The sequence below is a fragment of the Girardinichthys multiradiatus genome, chromosome 12 (assembly GCF_021462225.1).
Source record: "Girardinichthys multiradiatus isolate DD_20200921_A chromosome 12, DD_fGirMul_XY1, whole genome shotgun sequence".
In the NCBI taxonomy this organism is placed as follows: domain Eukaryota; kingdom Metazoa; phylum Chordata; class Actinopteri; order Cyprinodontiformes; family Goodeidae; genus Girardinichthys; species Girardinichthys multiradiatus.
The window spans coordinates 41,476,362-41,495,558 of record NC_061805.1 but is presented as its reverse complement, the minus strand read 5'-3'; the positions used below and the strand labels follow the sequence as shown (position 1 = coordinate 41,495,558).

The 19,197-nt window shown below is 40.8% G+C and overlaps 3 protein-coding genes across 3 annotated transcripts; 2 read left to right on the top strand and 1 right to left on the bottom strand.

Annotated features, from left to right (window-relative positions):
* On the bottom strand, window positions 1-5,098 carry ciao1 (cytosolic iron-sulfur assembly component 1). The gene is made up of 7 exons (XM_047380807.1): window positions 4,686-5,098; window positions 3,944-4,092; window positions 3,753-3,864; window positions 3,593-3,681; window positions 3,311-3,512; window positions 3,158-3,227; window positions 1-454 (listed from the first exon to the last, which is right to left on the bottom strand). The coding sequence occupies exons 1-7, from the start codon at window positions 4,822-4,824 to the stop codon at window positions 223-225; spliced, it is 993 nt and encodes a 330-aa protein (XP_047236763.1). The 5' UTR covers window positions 4,825-5,098; the 3' UTR covers window positions 1-222.
* A 300-nt stretch (window positions 5,099-5,398) lies between these two features.
* Window positions 5,399-8,253, top strand: tmem127 (transmembrane protein 127). Its single transcript, XM_047380808.1, has 4 exons — window positions 5,399-5,552; window positions 5,889-6,263; window positions 6,347-6,511; window positions 6,979-8,253. Exons 2-4 carry the CDS (start codon window positions 6,026-6,028, stop codon window positions 7,287-7,289), a joined length of 714 nt encoding a protein of 237 aa, XP_047236764.1. The 5' UTR covers window positions 5,399-5,552; window positions 5,889-6,025; the 3' UTR covers window positions 7,290-8,253.
* A 1,515-nt stretch (window positions 8,254-9,768) lies between these two features.
* Window positions 9,769-17,716, top strand: gatd3l (glutamine amidotransferase class 1 domain containing 3, like). The gene is made up of 7 exons (XM_047380726.1): window positions 9,769-9,994; window positions 10,065-10,117; window positions 10,203-10,316; window positions 10,445-10,576; window positions 10,691-10,783; window positions 17,226-17,391; window positions 17,496-17,716. The coding sequence occupies exons 1-7, from the start codon at window positions 9,878-9,880 to the stop codon at window positions 17,628-17,630; spliced, it is 810 nt and encodes a 269-aa protein (XP_047236682.1). The 5' UTR covers window positions 9,769-9,877; the 3' UTR covers window positions 17,631-17,716.
* The last annotated feature ends 1,481 nt before the right edge of the window (window positions 17,717-19,197 follow it).

Sequence of the window (19,197 nt, the reverse complement as noted above, 5' to 3'; positions counted from 1 at the left end):
TTATGTTTAATATTTTGTATTTATATAAACTTGAAGCAATTTTCACTTATTTGCATTTCCAAGTTGTAGACTCAAAAGCACATGGTGCATCGCAGCAGTATTCTCATCATAAAAGCAGACAAGAAACTTTTACATGAAGCAGAATCGCAAAAAAGAGCGAGAAAACTTTTCAAGTTCCCTAAAAAATTTCCAGTAACAAAGACAGATCCAAAGGCCACAGAATCATTCTTCTTCGAACCTCCAAATTGCAATCTCTCCGTCGTCGCTGCAGGAAGCCAGTAGGCCCGCCTCCTTCGGGTTCCAGGAAACGCAGTTAACATCCTGACTGTGAGCCTTGGTCGCCTGAGCAACCAGTGAAAACACTGGCTCATCTGGACTGGCCGTCACGTCCTCCTTGAAAACTCTGACTGCGTTGTCGCCGCTGGCAGTTGCCAGCGCACCTGTCAGTTGACACCTGAACAGATGAGGGGGATTTAGTCAGAAAATATCACTGTCAGACTAACCCTAGAGATGCACTGAGAATTTTAGGTCCAATTTAGAACAAAAAAAGGTGTGACAATATCAACGAACACATCTTCATTTCAGAAATTCAAAAACTAAAGCCCAGACTCAACACACAACTATATTTCAAAGATTTATTTCTTATTAATTTTTAAGGTTACAGCTGATGTAAACCAGAAAAAAGTTAATGTAACAACATTATTTTAATGTCTGAATACTGAAATCTACAGGGGTTGGACAATGAAACTGAAACACCTGTCATTTTAGTGTGGGAGGTTTCATGGCTAAACTGGACCAGCCTGGTAGCCAGTCTTCATTGATTGCACATTGCACCAGTAAGAGCAGAGTGTGAAGATTCAATTAGCAGGGTAAGAGCACAGTTTTGCTCAAAATATTGAAATGCACACAACATTATGGGTGACATAACAGAGTTCAAAAGAGGACAAATTGTTGGTGCACGTCTTGCTGGCGCATCTGTGACCAAGACAGCAAGTCTTTGTGATGTATCAAGAGCCACGGTATCCATGGTAATGTCAGCATACCACCAAGAAGGACGAACCACATCCAACAGGATTAACTGTGGACGCAAGAGGAAGCTGTCTGAAAGGGATGTTCGGGTGCTAACCCGGATTGTATCCAAAAAACATAAAACCACGGTTGTCCAAATCATGGCAGAATTAAATGTGCTCCTCAACTCTCCTGTTTCCACCAGAACTGTCCATCGGGAGCTCCACAGGGTCAATAAACACGGCCGGGCTGCTATAGCCACACCTTTGGTCATGCCAATGCCAAACGTCGGTTTCAATGGTGCAAGGAGCGCAAATCTTGGGCTGTGGATAATGTGAAACATGTATTGTTCTCTGATGAGTCCACCTTTACTGTTTTCCCCACATCCAGGAGAGTTACAGTGTGGAGAAGCCCCAAAGAAGCGCACCACCCAGACTGTTGCATGTCCAGAGTGAAGCATGGGGGTGGATCAGTGATGGTTTGGGCTGCCATATCATGGCATTCCCTTGGCCCAATACTTGTGCTAGATGGGAACGTCACTGCCAAGGACTACCGAACCATTCTTGAGAACCATGTGCATCCATGGTTCAAACATTGTATCCTGAAGGCGGTACCGTGTATCAGGATGACAATGCACCAATACACACAGCAAGACTGGTGAAAGATTGGTTTGATGAACATGAAAGTGAAGTTGAACATCTCCCATGGCCTGCACAGTCACCAGATCTAAATATTATTGAGCTACTTTGGGGTGTTTTGGAGGAGCGAGTCAGGAAACGTTTTCCTCCACCAGTATCACGTAGTGACCTGGCCACTATCCTGCAAGAAGAATGGCTTAAAATACCTCTGACCACTGTGCAGGACTTGTATATGTCATTCCCAAGACGAATTGATGCTGTATTGGCCGCAAAAGGAGGCCCTACACCATACTAATAAATTATTGTGGTCTAAAACCAGGTGTTTCAGTTTCATTGTCCAACCCCTGTAAGTCCATGTACTGAACAGTTGGGGCTTCTTTCGCATGAATTACTGCACCAATGCAGCGTGGTGACCAGGTTAGGTCTGATCTGGCAGTGTGAGCAGGTGCCAGGTCATGACAAAAATAAATTCAGAATCTCTATAAAGCTCATCAGCTGAGGGGAGCATGAAGTGCTCTTAATTTTTAGATGGCTGTGCTGACCTTGGATTTAAAACACAGTGGACCAACACCAGCAGATCGCACAGCACCTTCAATCATCACTGACTGTGGAAGCTTCAGGCTGGACCTGAAACAACTTGGAAATCTGTGCCTCGCCACTCTTCCTCCAGACTCTGGGACCTTGATTCCCAAGTTAAACACAAAATTTAAAGAAAACTCTTCTAATGTCTCTGGTTAGAAGTAGTGCAACACGAAATGACACAGTTGTTGCCGCTGTCCTGGCAAACTGTGTGGTGGCTGTTGAAGCACTGACTCGCACCTTGTGAATCTCCAAACTTTTAAATCGGCTCTGCTTCGTAATCCAATAAAGGTTGTGGAAATGTGTGCTGCTTGTGCACCTTTTCCTTCCGGTAAATTTTCCATGTAAATGCTTTGATACAGCACTCTGACCAGCCAAATGTTTTAACAATGACCTTTTGTAGCTTACCCTTATGAAGGGTGTTGGTGACGGTTAGTATTGTCTATGACCATATTGATCATAACTGGGTCATTACATTTCTTTATTAATCTTTTTTTTTTTAAAGAATTTATGAAATATTCTAATTTTCTGAGAAATTATTTAGCTGTAAGAAACAAACCTCAAAATTTGCAGAAATAAACAATTGAAATATATTAATATAATGATTCTATACATAAAGAGTTTAACTTTAACTCTGAATAACTGAAAAATGTAAAGTGTTTTCTAACTTAGTAGGTATGGTTTCCTTTTAAACAGTTTTTGCATAGCAATCTGAGACCTGGAGTACTACTCCAAAGAGTGCTGTTACTTTGAGCCGGTAGCGGTTAGGTATGTTGCATTCAGTGATTGGGAAAACATCTGATTTTTGAGTTTCTGCCAAGGCGTTCAAGGATTAGGGCTGATTAAGCTAACTATTATACCAGCAATAATTCCCCTAACAAATCGCAGATGCACCCAAACGTCATGACGTTAACAGGTATAAGTTGTCTTACCAGGCGACATCATACACCGTACGTCCATGATACCCAGACAGAGTGCAAACACACTTCCAAGAGAAGTCACCTTTAAAGAAGCAAAGTGATTAGAAAGTTGGTTTTTTTCTAAGTGCTACATGACAAACATGCTGCTGTCCACCATTAACTCACTTTGCGCACTCTCGCTGGGATACTCTTTCCAAATCTTCACGGTACGGTCATCGCTGCAGGAGGCCATCTTCTCTCCTGCAACATCAAAACACAAACTCCACACTGTGGATGTGTGTCCCTGCAAGGTGGCCTGGCACTCCCAGTCGTCATCCTCTTCTTTGTAAATGCAGATGTTGTTGTCATAGCTGGCTGAAGCCAGAAGCTGTGCAAACAGAACGCCTCTTTATGCCATGATAGAGGATCAAACTAAGGTATTTTTAGGATGCAAGGAGTCTGGTCTACCTCCTTCGTGGGGTGCCACGCAACATGCTTGACATCTTGTGTGTGAGAGTTCAATACAGTAGCACACTCATATTCTTCATCTTCATCCACTGAAAATCATAAAGAAATCTTTATACACAAGCTAAGGGCTATAGTTAACTTAGTGATTTGCAACACAAACCTTCCCAAACCCAGACACTCTTGTCTCGACTGCATGTGGCCAGGAGGTTCCCCGAAGGGGCCCATGCTACGCATTTGACCTCGTTTTCATGCCCTTCCAGCACAGTCAGACTCTAGGAGACAAGTTCAAATGTGTAAAGTGTTTCAAAGGCCTTTTAATTCACAGGCGGAACAGGAAACATCTCATCTAACCTCGAAGTCATCATCCTTCTTTTTCCAGATGCATGTGGTTGCATCAAAACTGGCAGAGGCCAGATAACTGCCACAAGGAGACCAGGCCACCTTCCTCACAGTGCGCTGGTGACCATCCTGCAGCACAGTCTTACATACCCAAGAGTCACCTACAAAAAAGAGATGACATTAAAATTCCCATTTAGGGCAGTAAACTATAAAAATATCACTGAAAGCCTGTTTCTAAATCAGTCTGACTCATAAACACATGGAACTACTTATGTGGTATTTGTCTTGTTTTGATGAAAATATAGATTGAATACTAAAACTACATAAAGATGAGACAGACACGGCTAAAAGAGGGATGTTATTCTCCCCGTAGCAAGATCTTTGTCAGAATTGCAGCGTCGCCTCGTTTAAAAACTCCCAATGATCACCACACAGGCACTCAGTTAAGAGGTTTGCCCACAAACATCTTCACCTAGCCAACTCTATCGCTCCACTAAAGGATAATGACCCCAGATCCTCATGGAGCCTCCACCACTGTACTGCGTAGACAACATCTCCATGATCTCCTTGTCATGCCAGTAATGTTACAAGCCATCCAGATTCAGTTGCTTCGCTTAGTTTGTGACACCGCAGGAGATGTGGCCTTTAAATACGTTTTTAGTTTCTTCCTTCCCTTTCTACAGAAACATTACCCACCTGTGAATATTTGTGTGTGTGTGTGTGTGTGTTGTAACCCCCACTTTCGACAACTCACCCTCTCGTCCCCATATCCGGATGGCCTTGTCACCCCCGCATGAAGCCAGCAGAGCGCCATTCGGGCTCCAGGAGACGAACCAGCAGCGGGAGTCCGGGTGTGCGCCGATCCTCTGAACCAGGTCCAGAGCCTTCTTCATGGCCGAGCTACTCAAATATTCCCCGACGTTGAAGCGTCGATACCTTCGTGTCAACCTTTAACTTAATATGCGATACTAAACCCACCTGACATTTATCAGCATGTGGATGGACATAAATGAATGAGGAGTGTTTAGGAAGAAAGTAAAGTAAAAAAAAAAGGTTTACAGAGATATCTGTAACGGAAATGTGGCCATGTTTGCTTATCGGAGGCTGCCCGCGTTGCATTCTGGATCCTATACGTCCTTCTGACGCTGGGTGCGCGCCATTTGTCAACCTGTCCTCTGTGGTGCTCCGCCGACGAGATCAGCGGACCCCCACTTTGGCCATGAAACTGAAATAAACATAACAGTTATTTGCGTGCTGAAAAGAAGATATCTTAAAAATCACTTGACGTCACGAATCGCCAAAATTTATTAAACTGCAGACTCTCCAACACCACCGCGTTATCACTTCTAGTCGGCTGATCTGCCGGCTGACTGTTAGGAAGTGCGTTCACTGACTTTTAGTCTACATTTGATTTGAAATGGTACAAACAAATGAAACACATGAAAACTGTATAATATTTGTGTATAAAAGTATTAGTTTGTATCTGGAATTCCACATTTAAACGATTAATTTACTGTTGTGTAAGTGGTTTTGAGCGAATCACCAGTAGGTGGCGACAACCCCTCCTCTTAGACCGGTGCCAACTGCGCGAACAGGAAGTCAACGTTTAGAGGAAACCAGCGTAAGCTGTCTTTTGTTTTGTTTTGTGTTTCTTTTTCTGTACCAAAGTAACCGTATATTTTTATTAATGTGGTTGTCTGTATCGCGAATTAAGTTTTATTTTACACAGTTTGTTTGTGTTAGGTTAATTCTTGTCCTCAGATTCGTTCATAGTTGGCGTTGACAGGGAGTTAGCTTTAAAGCTAAGGGAAGAGCTAACAGGCCTTGAGGCCATCTGTTCATTGTCTACTCGTTCGCCAGAGTCTGGTTTTATCAAGCATTCCGGTTATCTTCGGATATATCGTGTATAACTAAGGGAAATAGTGTCCAGTGCCGCTGTCATCCCTTTATCATCCAGGTTTCCTCATCTGTACCGGCTTACAGGCCTTACTCTACTCAATCACTTTGCTGATCTCAAAGCTACAAAAGGAGTACTATAAATAAGGAGTGACTAACTCTTCCAACAACACAACGTATTAAGGAGAAGTGATCACCATGTATGCTCCACCGGGTTCCACCCTCCCTGGAGGTCGGAGAAGGAGAGCTGGCACCTCCCTGCCCAAGCAACCGGAGCGGAGTCTGGTGTCGGCGCTGCCCGGAGCTTTGTCCATCACAGCGCTGTGTACGGCTCTCGCTGAACCGGCCTGGCTTCGAGTTCACGGAGGGGCCTGCCCCAGACAGGAGCTGGGGGTAGTGGATGTCTTGGGGTACATCGACCCCAAGCTTCTGGAAGGTGAGAACAAGCACATCACAACCTGTAGGCAGTTGTTAATCTGGTGGCTTACTGGTAACTTTGTGGCATCTCTATTTTCACAGATTACTGTGTAAACCCACAAACCATCCTGTTGCTGAGGGTCATCGCTGCCTTCTGTTTTCTTGGCATATTATGCAGTCTAACTGCCTTTCTGTTGGATGTGTTTGGACCCAAACACCCTGCCCTAAAGATCACACGCAGATATGCTTTTGCACATATACTAACAGGTACAGATTCTTCTTGTTGGAGTTTTTTTCCATTTCATTTTTTTATTCTAACATACAAAGTAAAGGTGGGTAATATGGCAAAAATATCAAATGAGAGCTTTTAATGGTGAAATCACAATCATTTCTCAGTTTCCTTGTGCAGAATGTTTTCACTTATTGTGCAGTAAGTACAATTTAGACTTGTGGTACACACATTTAACTAAAGTTAATAACTGTATTTAACAGTACTCAAGTAAAGTACACACAATCAATCAGACTATTGTGTTTGAATAACTTTTTATACAATCAAAAGTGACCAAAAATGCTTACATTACTTTTCTGTACAACATAAAATTTAGGATGCTAAAGGTAAAAGAAGAAAATAAAACAGATGCAGCTGGCGAGAGCCTTGAAAAACACAATTTGTTATATTGGCCAAGCCTAATACAAATCCAATCTGAATATTAACCTAATTTCTCTCCTTTCAGTGTTGCAGTGTGCCACAGTAATTGGATTTTGCTACTGGGCCTCAGAACTGATCTTGTCACTTCAGCAGCAGCACAAAAAGTACCACGGCTCGCTCATATACGTCACGTTTGCCATCAGCTTCTACCTGGTGGCAGGTGCAGGCGGCGCATCGATCCTCGCCACCGCTGCAAACCTCCTACGCCATTACCCCACTGAGGAGGAAGAGCAGGCCCTAGAGTTGCTCTCAGAGATGGAGGACAGCAGTGAGACTTTTCCTGCCGATTATGACATTGCCAATCAGTTTCAGCCGCCACCTGCCTACACGCCCTAATCCAACCAGACTGGCCTTGCAAACATACTTATCTCTGAGCACAGCTATTTGCTTGATGTGCAAACCACGCTGAATTTATCAAATGGATACCTTTGCAAATAATCTTGGCAATGAACGTAATGTGTGCACAAGTTAGTGCACTGATTCCTTGAAAGACAGTGGCTTGGGTGCATGAAAGCTTTCTTTAGTGGTGGCGTCAATTTAGGGGTTAATTCTTACTTAATTCTCACTGCTGAAGTGGTTAGTGATTTGCATGTAAATGGCTTTTAGGATCTGGTCCTTACATGTAAAGATAAGTCATCTGCAAAAAAGCACCAAACAGGGCTCATCACGAGAAATGAAAGCAACTGCAGAATAATCAACTGTTGTTGAATGATATCATTAGCCATAGTTATGATTGGACTTGGATGGAGCTTTGTTAGCATTTAAGATTTAATTTAATATACTTGCCATGCGTTTGATTTATTTCTTGATGCTGCATAGTTGCAGAACTACATCAACACTGACAAGATTGTTTTAAAGATGTATTTTATACAAAAATGGACCTTATTTATTCTATGTGCTGCCTTTGTTTTTATTTTGCTTTATCAGTCACTAGTTCCATCTCTGTTCATCTCTGCAATCCACAGTGTTTCAGTAACTGTGGATTGCAGGTGCACACGGTTATTGTGTTTGAGTTTAAAAAAGAGAAATTGTTTGTACTTTGTGAATACCACATGTGACCACTTCAGTATGTGTTTTCCATGCGTGAGTTCTGCTGCTTTCAGATTTTTAGGCAAGGGTCAGAATCTGAATGTTTCATGTAAGGTTTCTGCTGACGCTTGAGTTTGTGACTGATGTGGTGATTGTACTCAGTTGCACGTTCGTTCTATTTCTGCGTTTTGTTCCTCACTGTATTTTCTTTTCCTTTATGTAAATAGTGATTGTTTATACATAAAGTGGCCATAATAAAATAAATGTCATATTTTGCCTTCTGTTTTTCATCTGTACAAATGACAAATTGCTTTTTTTTTTCCTGAGCCTTCACTGTGAGTTGTCACACCCTACAGGTGCATCTCAATAAATTAAAATCTCAAAGGTTTCTTTGTGATTCGATTCAAAAAAATGAAACTTCATTTACCACACGTAGGGTTTTTTTTCCAAGCGTTTATTTCAGTAAATTTTGTTTATGAGTTACTGCTGATGAGAATCTACAATTCAGTCAAGTCCGGCTTTTAAATGAAATCAGCATCTCCATTAAGGTTAGCAGATGGAAGCATAAAGTGCTCTACAGTTTCCTCGTGGACAGATGCACTGTCTTTGAACTTGTAAAACGCGGTGGACCAACACCAGCAGATAGCAACGCTCCCCATATCATAACTGACTGAGGAAACTTCACACTGGACCTTAAACTTTGTTTTGTTGCTTCTCAACCCTTCCTCCAGACTCTGGGACCTTGATTTTCAAATGAAATGCAAATATAGATTTTGTTTGAGAAAGGAACTTTGAACCACAGTTCAGTCCTTTGCCTAGGCATGAGACTTCTGACATCTCTAGTTGAGAGTGGCTTAACAGAATGAATGTGACAGTTGTAGCACATATCCATGAGGTAGCTCTTGAAATGCTGACTTCAGCTACAGACCATAATCTGCTCGAGGTTGCGGTTATCCCTGTTGTCTATGCACCCTTTTCTGCTGTACTTTTTCCTTCCACACAACTTTCTATTAATAGGCTTGGATACAGCCCTCTGTCAATGGCCAGCTTCTTTGGAAATGACCTTTTGTGGCTTACAGTCTTTATGGAGTGGGTCAGTGACTGTCTGCTGGGCAACTGTCAAACTCACAGTCTTTTCTATGATGAAGTAGGCCATAAAATGTCTGTGTCAGAAATCTTCAATTGTTCTTTTTAAATGTTTTAACTTTCTGAGACCATGGATTTTGTCGTCCTTATCTGTACGATGCAACAGTCACAATTAACAAGAAATAAACACTTATCACTTAACACAATATATCGTTTGTGATAAATTTGTGAGCTTTACTTTTTGAAATAATTTGCTGAGTTGATTCAACTTTTCTAATACAGCTTGTTGAAATGTAGCATAATATGTGGTCCATATTTTTTTTCTGACAGTGACTTTTCCGTCAGTTCAAGGTATTTCTGGGTTCAATGTCTAGACGCAAAACAGCATTACAAAGAGTAAGAGCCTTACATCCTAATGGACTTTACAGGGCATATGGTATGCCACTATGCCTGTATAATGGAACTGCACACCGTTTCCTAATCAAAGCACTGTATCAAGTGCCAAACTCTTAACGGGTTAAGATATTAGCTGAAGCTAAAGTTTCACTCCGTGGCTAAATACCTTAAGTTAATCAGAAGAATTAACGAGGTATTAATAGGGAAGGGTGTTCTGGAAAGGAAGAAGTCAGGACGTGAAAAGACAATGGAGCTCATCTTACGTGTTAACGTCACTTGGCCCCACACTGCTAGTATAAATACTGACATCCTCTGTGAGATCAATATCTCCCCTCTCAGAAGTCTTTACAGGCTCTGTGGCAACCTGTTAATCTGGTATTTTCCTTCGGAATCATTGAGACTAAAGCTTAATCATGCTGGCAACCAGGACCTTGCTGTCAAAACAGACCTTGGCCGTTCTTTTTCGTCAGCCTGCCTGCTTTGTTCATCAAGGGGAATATGGCAACTGGGGAAACACCAATGTTGCACTGGTAAGTTTAAGTAATTAATATGCTATGAGTAAAATGAAATGGACCAATGCAGTGAGTAAATATATTCCAGGTATTCTCAGGATGTGGATGGTGGGATGGAACTGATGTCCACGAAGGAGCGTAGTGAGTATCCACAGATCAGGACATTCACACCATTGCATGAACTTCCACCGATGCAGACACAATGGCTATAAACTCTTGTCTGCAGCACCATGTACCACCTGAGCAGAAATGGCGCCCGCTTTCAGATGTTTGCTCCAAATCAGCAGCAAATGCATGTGATGGATCATATGAAGAAGCAGCCCTTCTCAGGCGAGAACCGGTAGGAGCCACACAGATCACACTAATGGCATGGGTTCACACTAACTGACTTACCTTTTGCTTGTGTAACCATTTGACCTGACTCTTTCCACAAGGTAGTATTTTTGATTATATCTGGCCATCAAACAGGAACACGATGATCGAGTCAGCTCGCTTCAGTCACGGTCAGGGAAAGAGGCAAATGCATGACCTGTCCACGCTGGATGTCAACAACTTCGATGCTGTCATCTTTCCTGGAGGACACGGGGTTGTCAAGAATCTGTGAGGAGTCACTTGCAAACTGGGCTGTGCAAACATAATTTTAATTAGGTTCAAGATGGTTTACTTACTCCTACAAAACTAATGAAAGTGTAAAAATCTTAATTTTATTTTTAGATCTTCTTTTATGAAGGATGGCAAGGACTGCAAGCTGCACAATGATGTAGAAAGAGTGATTAAAGAGTTCCACCGTTCACGCAAGCCTATTGGGTATGTATACTTTGATCCCTCTTCACACAGTCAGTACTTAGGCTGACTGAGTTTGAGTTAGAAGTACTGAACAATGTCAAACATGAGGCTAAACTGCAGACTGTCACTGAAATTTACCTTCTCCCTTGATTAAACTCACCAATTTACACCAACAAACGATTTCAACAAGCTCATAATTGAATTAGGTCACTGCAAGGAGTAACACAAACTGATGACCAAGATGTATACACATACAAATAAAAACAAGTAAGGCAACTTTGTTGAAGATTTTATTCTGCATGCTATGATGTCCTTTTACTTGTTTTTAAAGACATTTTTGGATAAAGATTTTGCTTCTTTTCACAAACTTCCTTTAAAGTTTAAGCCAATTAACAAGGCTTATTTCGGCACAACAAAACCTAAAGCCTCTCAGTAGCCCTTTGATTACACATAGAAATCTGATCTATCTTTATTAGAGGACAGAGGAAAAAACTTTCAGTTTTAAAATGAGTTTTCTTGTAAACTGATTTCAAGAATCTCAGAGTGGACAGTCTTCACGTAGACTCTCAGCAGATAGGGCAACTAGGGCAAATGCTGTAAAAATAGCCTTCTCACTCCTAAACCCAAACTAGACAATGTGAAAGCAGGCAAATCCTTTAAAGCGGGGAGGAAACAATACAAGCTACGACCCAAATGGTCCAACTCTAATGCGATCTGTTAAAAACAACAGATCCTGGCCGGAGGGATGAGGTGATGAGCAGATGTCTGTGATGAGGTTGGGTGAGAGGCCACTGGGTGTTAGGTGAAGAGTGGAGGATTCCAGGTATAGAGAGATGTAGGATTACATGAAAGAGTGATGGAGGATGCCAAGGAGGAACAGGCGGACATGACAACCAAAGGTTAAATAGTTTGTTTACCCCTGCAGTGTAATCCCTACCTATCACTATTAGGTATAGTTTGATCCAATGAAGTTTCTTTTTTCAACAAAATTAGGCTCTCTGAAAGTTAGAACTGAGGTCAATCACAGTTCATAGAAGCTTGGCATCGCTTTGGTAATCATTTGTTCCTCTGACAAAAGCCTGGTTTGTCAGAACTGTAATTGTCATGAAATTGAAAGCTGATCTGTGCTGCAAGGACTAAGCATCTAGAGAAAGATATCTTGTTTTTTATCATTTTAACACCTCAAAAATAATTGTACTCTTCAGTCTACTTTTATTTAAATTAGTTTTGTAGAATCTTCCACGCAAAATTGGCTGATTCTTGGTGATTGCTTTTACAACGACCTGCAAACATGAGGCATGATGCCAATGTAGTGGGCATGAAGGGATCAGGACGCTATATGATGTATTGTCTTTAGTGCTTAAATACAAGGCAACTGTATTTCCTTCATTTAAATGCTGTCCTCAATGACTGACAGTCTACGCATTGGTGTAGACTAGGAGTGCCTAGAAGTGCAGTCCTGAAGTACTACTATCCTACTACTTTTAGATGCATGCTACTTTTCATCTGCTTCAACACAGCTAAATCAAACAGCTGAATTCCCTCATCCTCATTCATTTAGCTCTGCAGAGGCCTGGTAATGAGCCATTTATTTGATTCAGGTGTGTTGGAGAAGATATGCACCTAAAAGTTGCAGGATGGTAGCTATCAAGGACTGAACTTGGGCACCCCTGGTGTAGACTGAAAGATAACGTAGACTGTGAATCTACACGTTGGTGTTGATTCTTAGTCTAATTTTTGCTGTTGTAGCCATTGTGCGGTCTTTTTCTCAGATCAGGTGAGAGGTGACTCTGGGTATTAGTTGAAGGTAGAAAGGAGATTTCGGATTACAAGAATTACCAGGAAGAGCAGAGCAGAATGCTGAAGAGGAGGTGAAGAAATGGTAACCATGACAACTGAAGGCTGAAGGTTGTGCTGACCTCTACCCTACTTCTGCAATAATGTTTTTTAAAACAAGAATAACTATATACAAAAATGTCCGTTACAACATATAAGGTATTCCACTAGATTTCCCATTAAAACAGAGAAAGTGAAAGTAAAATATTTGTCTCTATTTTTGACAGGTGACAGGCTTTAGAGTAAACCATTGTTTGGTTTTGTGGGATTGATGCTTTAGAATTTGTCAATGATGTCTAACAGGGCTTCCCAAACATTTCAGCTTGTGACCTCCAAAACAGTGCCACAGACTGGCGACCCCTTATTGGCGACTTGGCGATCCCCTAAAAATATATATAGTACACACCATAAGTTTGGATACACCTTCTCATTCAAAGAGTTTTCTTTAATTTCATGACTATGAATGTTGTAGCTTCACACTGAAGGCATCAAAACTATGAATTGACACATGTGGAATTATATACTGAACAAAAAAGTGTGAAACAACTGAAAATATGTCTTATATTCTAGGTTCTTCAAAGTAGACACCTTTTGCTTTGATTACTGCTCCGCACACTCTTGGCATTCTGTTGATGAGCTTCAAGAGGTAGTCACCTGAAATGGTTTTCACTGCTCAGGTGTGCCCTGTCAGGTTTAATAAGTGGGATTTCAAGCCTTATAAATGGGGTTGGGACCATCAGTTGTGTTGTGCAGGAGGTGGATACAGTACACAGCTGATAGTCCTACTGAATAGACTGTTAGAATTTGTATTATGGCAAGAAAAAAGCAGCTAAGTAAAGAAAAATGAGTGGCCATCATTACTTTAAGAAATGAAGATCAGTCAGTCCGAACAATTGGGAAAACTTTGAAAGTGTCCCCAAATGCAGTCACAAAAACCATCAAGCGCTACAAAGAAACTGGCTCACATGAGGAGCGCCCCAGGAAAGTAAGACCAAGAGTCACCTCTGCTGCGGACGATAAGTTCATCCGAGTCACCAGCCTCAGAAATCGCAGGTTAACAGCAGCTCAGATTAGAGAACAGGTCAATGCCACACAGAGTTCTAGCAGCAGACACATCTCTAGAACAACTGTTAAGAGGAGACTGTGAATCAGGCCTTCATGGTAAAATAGCTGCTAGGAAACCACTGTTGAGGACAGGCAACAAGCAGAAGAGACTTGTTTGGGCTAAAGAACACAAGGAATGGATATTAGACCAGTGGAAATCTGTGCTTTGGTCTGATGAGTCCAAGTTTGAGATCTTTGGTTCCAACCACCGTGTCTTTGTGCGGCGCAGAAGAGGTGAACGGATGGACTCTACATGCCTGGTTCCCACCGTGAAGCATGGAGGAGGAGGTGTGATGATGTGGGGGGGCTTTGCTGGTGACACTGTTGGGGATTTATTCAAAATTGAAGGCATACTGAACCAGCATGGCTACCACAGCATCTTGCAGCGGCATGCTATTCCATCCGGTTTGCGTTTAGTTGGACCATAATTTATTTTTCAACAGGACAATGACCCCAAACACACCTCCAGGCTGTGTAAGGGCTATTTGACCAAGAAGGAGAGTGATGGGGTGCTGCGCCAGATGACCTGGCCTCCACAGTCACCGGACCTGAACCCAATCGAGATGGTTTGGGGTGAGCTGGACCGCAGAGTGAAGGCAAAAGGGCCAACAAGTGCTAAGCATCTCTGGGAACTCCTTCAAGACTGTTGGATAACCATTTCAGGTGACTACCTCTTGAAGCTCATCAACAGAATGCCAAGAGTGTGCGGAGCAGTAATCAAAGCAAAAGGTGGCTACTTTGAAGAACCTAGAATATAAGACATATTTTCAGTTGTTTCACACTTTTTTGTTCAGTATATAATTCCACATGTGTTAATTCATAGTTTTGATGCCTTCAGTGTGAAGCTACAATATTCATAGTCATGAAAATAAATAAAATAATGATATAAATAATAATAATAATAAATAAATAATAATAATAAAGACAACTCTTTGAATGAGAAGTTGTGTCCAAACTTTTGGTCTGCACTGTACATTTATTTGACTTTATATTTTTTTATTTAATAAATATATATATAAAGTGAAATAAGTATATGTATTTTTAAAGGGGACATATCATGCTTTTAAATCCTTCCTTTTCACACTTACGTCATTCAGCTTTAGTCTATATAAAGTGGAACTGCAATGTTTTGGTCTGAATTCCTAGTTATTGTAGGGTAGATTTCCATGAAAACAAAATTTAACCGGGCAAAATGGAGAGGTTTGGATGCTGGGGGAAGGTGTAATGAATTGTGTGGGTTAATACACCCAGCAACTGAACCAAACATATCCTCTTTCAGCGCAGGAATACTTGAGCTTGGACGACAAAATCGTAGCAAGTAATAAATATGGCGGATACGCAAAACCGATTTGCCAGAGGTCTATGACCATATTTAGCTGTTCTGCAGCAAATACTGTGACGTAACAGTTAGAAAAACGTAAAAGCTGATAAAAAATATGAAAAAAATGACCCAAACAAAATATAAAGATATCTATGCAACACATGGAGAGATTAAATTAAAATTTTCTGCAGTCCTACAGACTCCAAGTACACAACAAAATATATTTAAAGGTTAAAAACTGTATTTTGCATGATATGTCCCATTTAAATAAATAATTTTTTTTAAGTGACTTTTATTGATTCAATGGGACACAATATTTAATTGCACACATATGTACACATTATTTATCATGTACACGTGCATTTTTTCGTTATATATTTATTTGTTTGATTTTGTCCCTTTTTGCCCTCCATAAACCTCAGGGGTCACATCACGATGATTCTGAAAAATGGCGACCCTCCACTTGGCGTCTCGCAACCCCCTGGTGGAACAAGACCCCCACTTTAGGAACCCCTGTTCTATAATACATATAGAGGCAGAGCATTTTTAAAAGCTGTAACTGAATAATATATGTTGAGCTCATAGATCTACTGTAACAGTCAGAAGTTTACAGCCACTCATCAGTGGCATACATGTTATATTGATTTTGTGCTTTTAATGAATTTGAATTGCATTTGAATTGTTTTTTTTAAAGCTGCATGATGATACTTCCTATAACTTTAATGAGTTTTAAAAACAATAATTGAGTGCACAAGTTTAGATTAACTGTAGATTTTTTCTAATTTCCTCAGACTTAAAATTGTACATACGTGTTCAAACATATTCATCTCCCACTAATAATTTTCGCTACCATAAAGTGCTTTACAGAGGTTCAAACTAAAAAGACAGACATAAAACCACTTGAGAAAAATACATTAAAATTGATCAAATTAAGTAAACTGATTAATAATTATATTAATAATAAAACAATGCATAATTAAAAGAGAGAGATGAATCAATTATAAGGGAGGAACAAAATGTGCCCACACTCGACAGTTATTTACAGTGAGTTGTTTACTTTGCAGCAATTCCTAATACTAAGCGTGTATGCAGTGAGAGTGAAAAGGAAAACTCCCTTTTAACAGGAAGAAACCTCCAGCAGAACTTGGCTCGGTGTGAGCGGCCATCTGCCACGACCGACTGGGCGTTTAAGAAGTCAGAGAACACACAAAAAACACAGAAGCACTGATCCAGGAGTACTTTTTATGTTAAAGAAAAAGTTAACTGCAGCAGTACTTCCTTTAGTGTCTTCATCTAGGCAAGAAACACAGTTAAACATATGAGCTCTGAGCTAGTAGCAAAATCTATTGGATACAAAAAACAAAGTATTTAACAGTTAGTCACAGTAATATCTCCTTTAATTGTTTACCTTAGAGGAGAGACAAATAGCCAATAACATGAAGTTACTGGCAGCAACAGCTCAGATAAAAAGTAGACAGGGTGTCTGCCTCACGGGCTAAAACTGGGAGCTTGATCCACAAGAGAGTAGCCTTGCCCCCTCCGGGTTGGAGGGGAGTTTCTGGCATAAATGGAGAAGTTAAAGTATCTAGGGGTCTTGTTCACGAGTGAGGGGAGAATGGACCGGGAGACGAATCTGATGCTCCAGTAATGCAGACACTGCATTGGTTGGTTGTGGTGAAGAGAGAACTGAGCTGAAAGCTAAGTTGTCAATTTACCAGTCGGTCTATGTTCCCACCCTCACCAATGAGCTTTGGGTCATGACCGAAAGAACGAGATCCTGGACACAAGCGACTAAAATGAGCTTACTCAGCAGGGCACTCCCTTAGAGATAGGGTGAGAAGCTATGGTGAGCTAGGGTAAAACACCTCCCTCGGGAAGTGTTCCAGGCTCGCCCCACTGGGAGGAAGCCCAGGGAGCTTCCCCCAGAGGAGCTGGAGGAGGTGTCTGGCTAGATGGAAGTCACGGGGGCAGCAGTCTCAGCAGAGTACAAGTACGAACCCTTTCTGGACGCCAAATGTTGTTGATCACAAGATAAATAATTTAATAAAACAGTTTTCTTTTTTTTTTTTTTTTTTGGGCATAAAAAATATTTTCCTTTGTTACCAACATGTAATCAAACACATTAGACCTCCTTCGATCTTGCCTTATTAAATGAGATATTAGGATATGGTTAGGATATGAAAGCCTCTGCTCCTGTTTCAGCCTGGCCAGCATGGCTCCTATGCTGGCCTGTCGCGTGTTGCCCAGCATTGAGGTAACCATGGGCTATGAGAAGGACGAAAACACCCGCTGGGGGAACTGGCCCCAAACCAACATGGTGCAGGCCGTGAAGAGCATGGGCGCTCGCCACATCGTCCGTGAGCCATACATATCCTTTCAGTGGTCTGTTCACTGTAAATTCAAGTTGAAGTCTGTTCATCTTCATCATTAATCTTACTCCATTACTGTTTTGACCTTAACCTTTTCTTTCACGAAGCCTATGTGGATGAGAAGAACAAAGTGGTCAGCACTCCGTCTTTCATGTGGGAGACAGATTATCACTATCATTATATATTCGATGGTATTGGAAATATGGTCAAACATGTGATGCGTTTGTCCTCCAAGTGAGATTAATAATGAATGCTCAGCATTCACCTCTATACTGTGAGGAAATCTTACCTAACATAATAAAGATGCTCTAGTTGAAAAGCACAGTTAGTGTCATTGATGGTATTTTTGGTAAAATGTGATATACATGTGCATCTCAGTAAAGTAGAATATCATTGAAGTTTGTTTACTTCAGTTAATCCATTCAAAATGTGAAACACATGTTATAGTTTCATTATGAACACAGTGATATTTTTCATGTGTTTTTATTTTTAATTTGATGCCCAAAGCTAATGAAAACCTACAATTCAGTTTTTAAGAAAATGGTGATATTGCAAAAGACCATAAAAAAGGATTTTTCATGCAGAAATATTTTCCTACAGAAAATTATGTCGGTGTACTATACACCAGTCTGGACTCCTTTTGCATTAAGAATGGCATCAGTCCTGTGTGGCATGGGGGCAATCAGCATGCAGCTCTGCTGAGTTGTGAAGGAATCCCAAATTGTATTAGACTGGGTTGGATGAGTTTACTGACAATCAAGCATAGTGATACTATGATCAATAAACCAGGTACTGGTCCCTTTGTCAGCATCTCCTTAAACCTTGTCAGAAGAGGGATGCATGAACTTTCTGGTAGATGGGTGTGCTGACTTTGCATTAGATGAAATACTGTTAACGAACACTTTCAAGATGACCAAATTTTGACTGTGGGAACCTCACACCAGACCTCAAACAACTTGGATTCTGTGCCTCTCCAATCCAGTCTGATTTCCAAATGCAATACAAAATTTACTTTCATCTGAACAGAACTTAGGTCTGTTTGGTGGCTCTTGTGTATCTCAGTATAAAAAAGCATTTTCAGAAATGCTTTTTCACTTTAAGAATGTGGCTGCATTGTTTGACTCATAAATGAAATTAGTAATCAATAATCCTATTTGCATTTTAATTTTCTTCTTCAAGACTGCTCATTCTTTCACTTAATTAAAATTAAGAAAATGAAAAAGTAAATAAAATGAAAAAGACATTTGAGATTTATTTTTCAAAATGTACCCCAGCAAATAGATACCAAAATTCAATTTGAAATGTAAAATTTGAAAATGAAAAAGCATTTCCAGAAATGCTTTTTCATTTTAAGAATGTGGCTGCATTATTTGACCCATAAATAAAATAAGTAATCAATCATCTTATTTGCATTTTCTTCTTCACGACTGCACATTTTATGCCATAATCAAAAAGAAAACAAAGCAGACATTGCTTTTTCGTTTTCGTGGTCTGCCCGCAAAGTACTGCCCAGAACTCGAAAACGAAAAAGCATTCCGAGCTGCGGGCGCAGCAGAGTGACGTCAGCAGCCACTCTTCCTCAGCTCCCTGCTGACCGAGCTACCCATCTTTTTCGGTAGGGGGCGCTGTGCACGTCTGCATTGCATTACATTGCCAGACCGGCCGTAAAACTTGCCAATGCCGTTGCCGCTGTTTTTGTGGAAGCTGATGCTGATTATCGGCAAACGGGATGTCATTATTGTTATAGCCTGTTACCTTTAAATAATGATTTCATTATTGATTATTATTTAATAAACAGCTTTAGA

Excerpts from the sequence above, each read along its gene's own strand:
- ciao1 (XM_047380807.1), bottom strand. The coding sequence starts at position 4,824 with ATGAAGAAGGCTCTGGACCTGGTTCAGAGGATCGGCGCACACCCGGAC. Across the intron at positions 3,865-3,943 it reads AGAAGGATGATGACTTCGAG|AGTCTGACTGTGCTGGAAGG; the intron begins GTTAGATGAGAT and ends CTTGTCTCCTAG. Across the intron at positions 3,682-3,752 it reads GAGTGTCTGGGTTTGGGAAG|TGGATGAAGATGAAGAATAT; the intron begins GTTTGTGTTGCA and ends TATGATTTTCAG.
- tmem127 (XM_047380808.1), top strand. The coding sequence starts at position 6,026 with ATGTATGCTCCACCGGGTTCCACCCTCCCTGGAGGTCGGAGAAGGAGA. Across the intron at positions 6,264-6,346 it reads CGACCCCAAGCTTCTGGAAG|ATTACTGTGTAAACCCACAA; the intron begins GTGAGAACAAGC and ends CTATTTTCACAG. Across the intron at positions 6,512-6,978 it reads TTTTGCACATATACTAACAG|TGTTGCAGTGTGCCACAGTA; the intron begins GTACAGATTCTT and ends CTCTCCTTTCAG.
- gatd3l (XM_047380726.1), top strand. The coding sequence starts at position 9,878 with ATGCTGGCAACCAGGACCTTGCTGTCAAAACAGACCTTGGCCGTTCTT. Across the intron at positions 9,995-10,064 it reads GAAACACCAATGTTGCACTG|GTATTCTCAGGATGTGGATG; the intron begins GTAAGTTTAAGT and ends AATATATTCCAG. Across the intron at positions 10,317-10,444 it reads CCCTTCTCAGGCGAGAACCG|GAACACGATGATCGAGTCAG; the intron begins GTAGGAGCCACA and ends GCCATCAAACAG.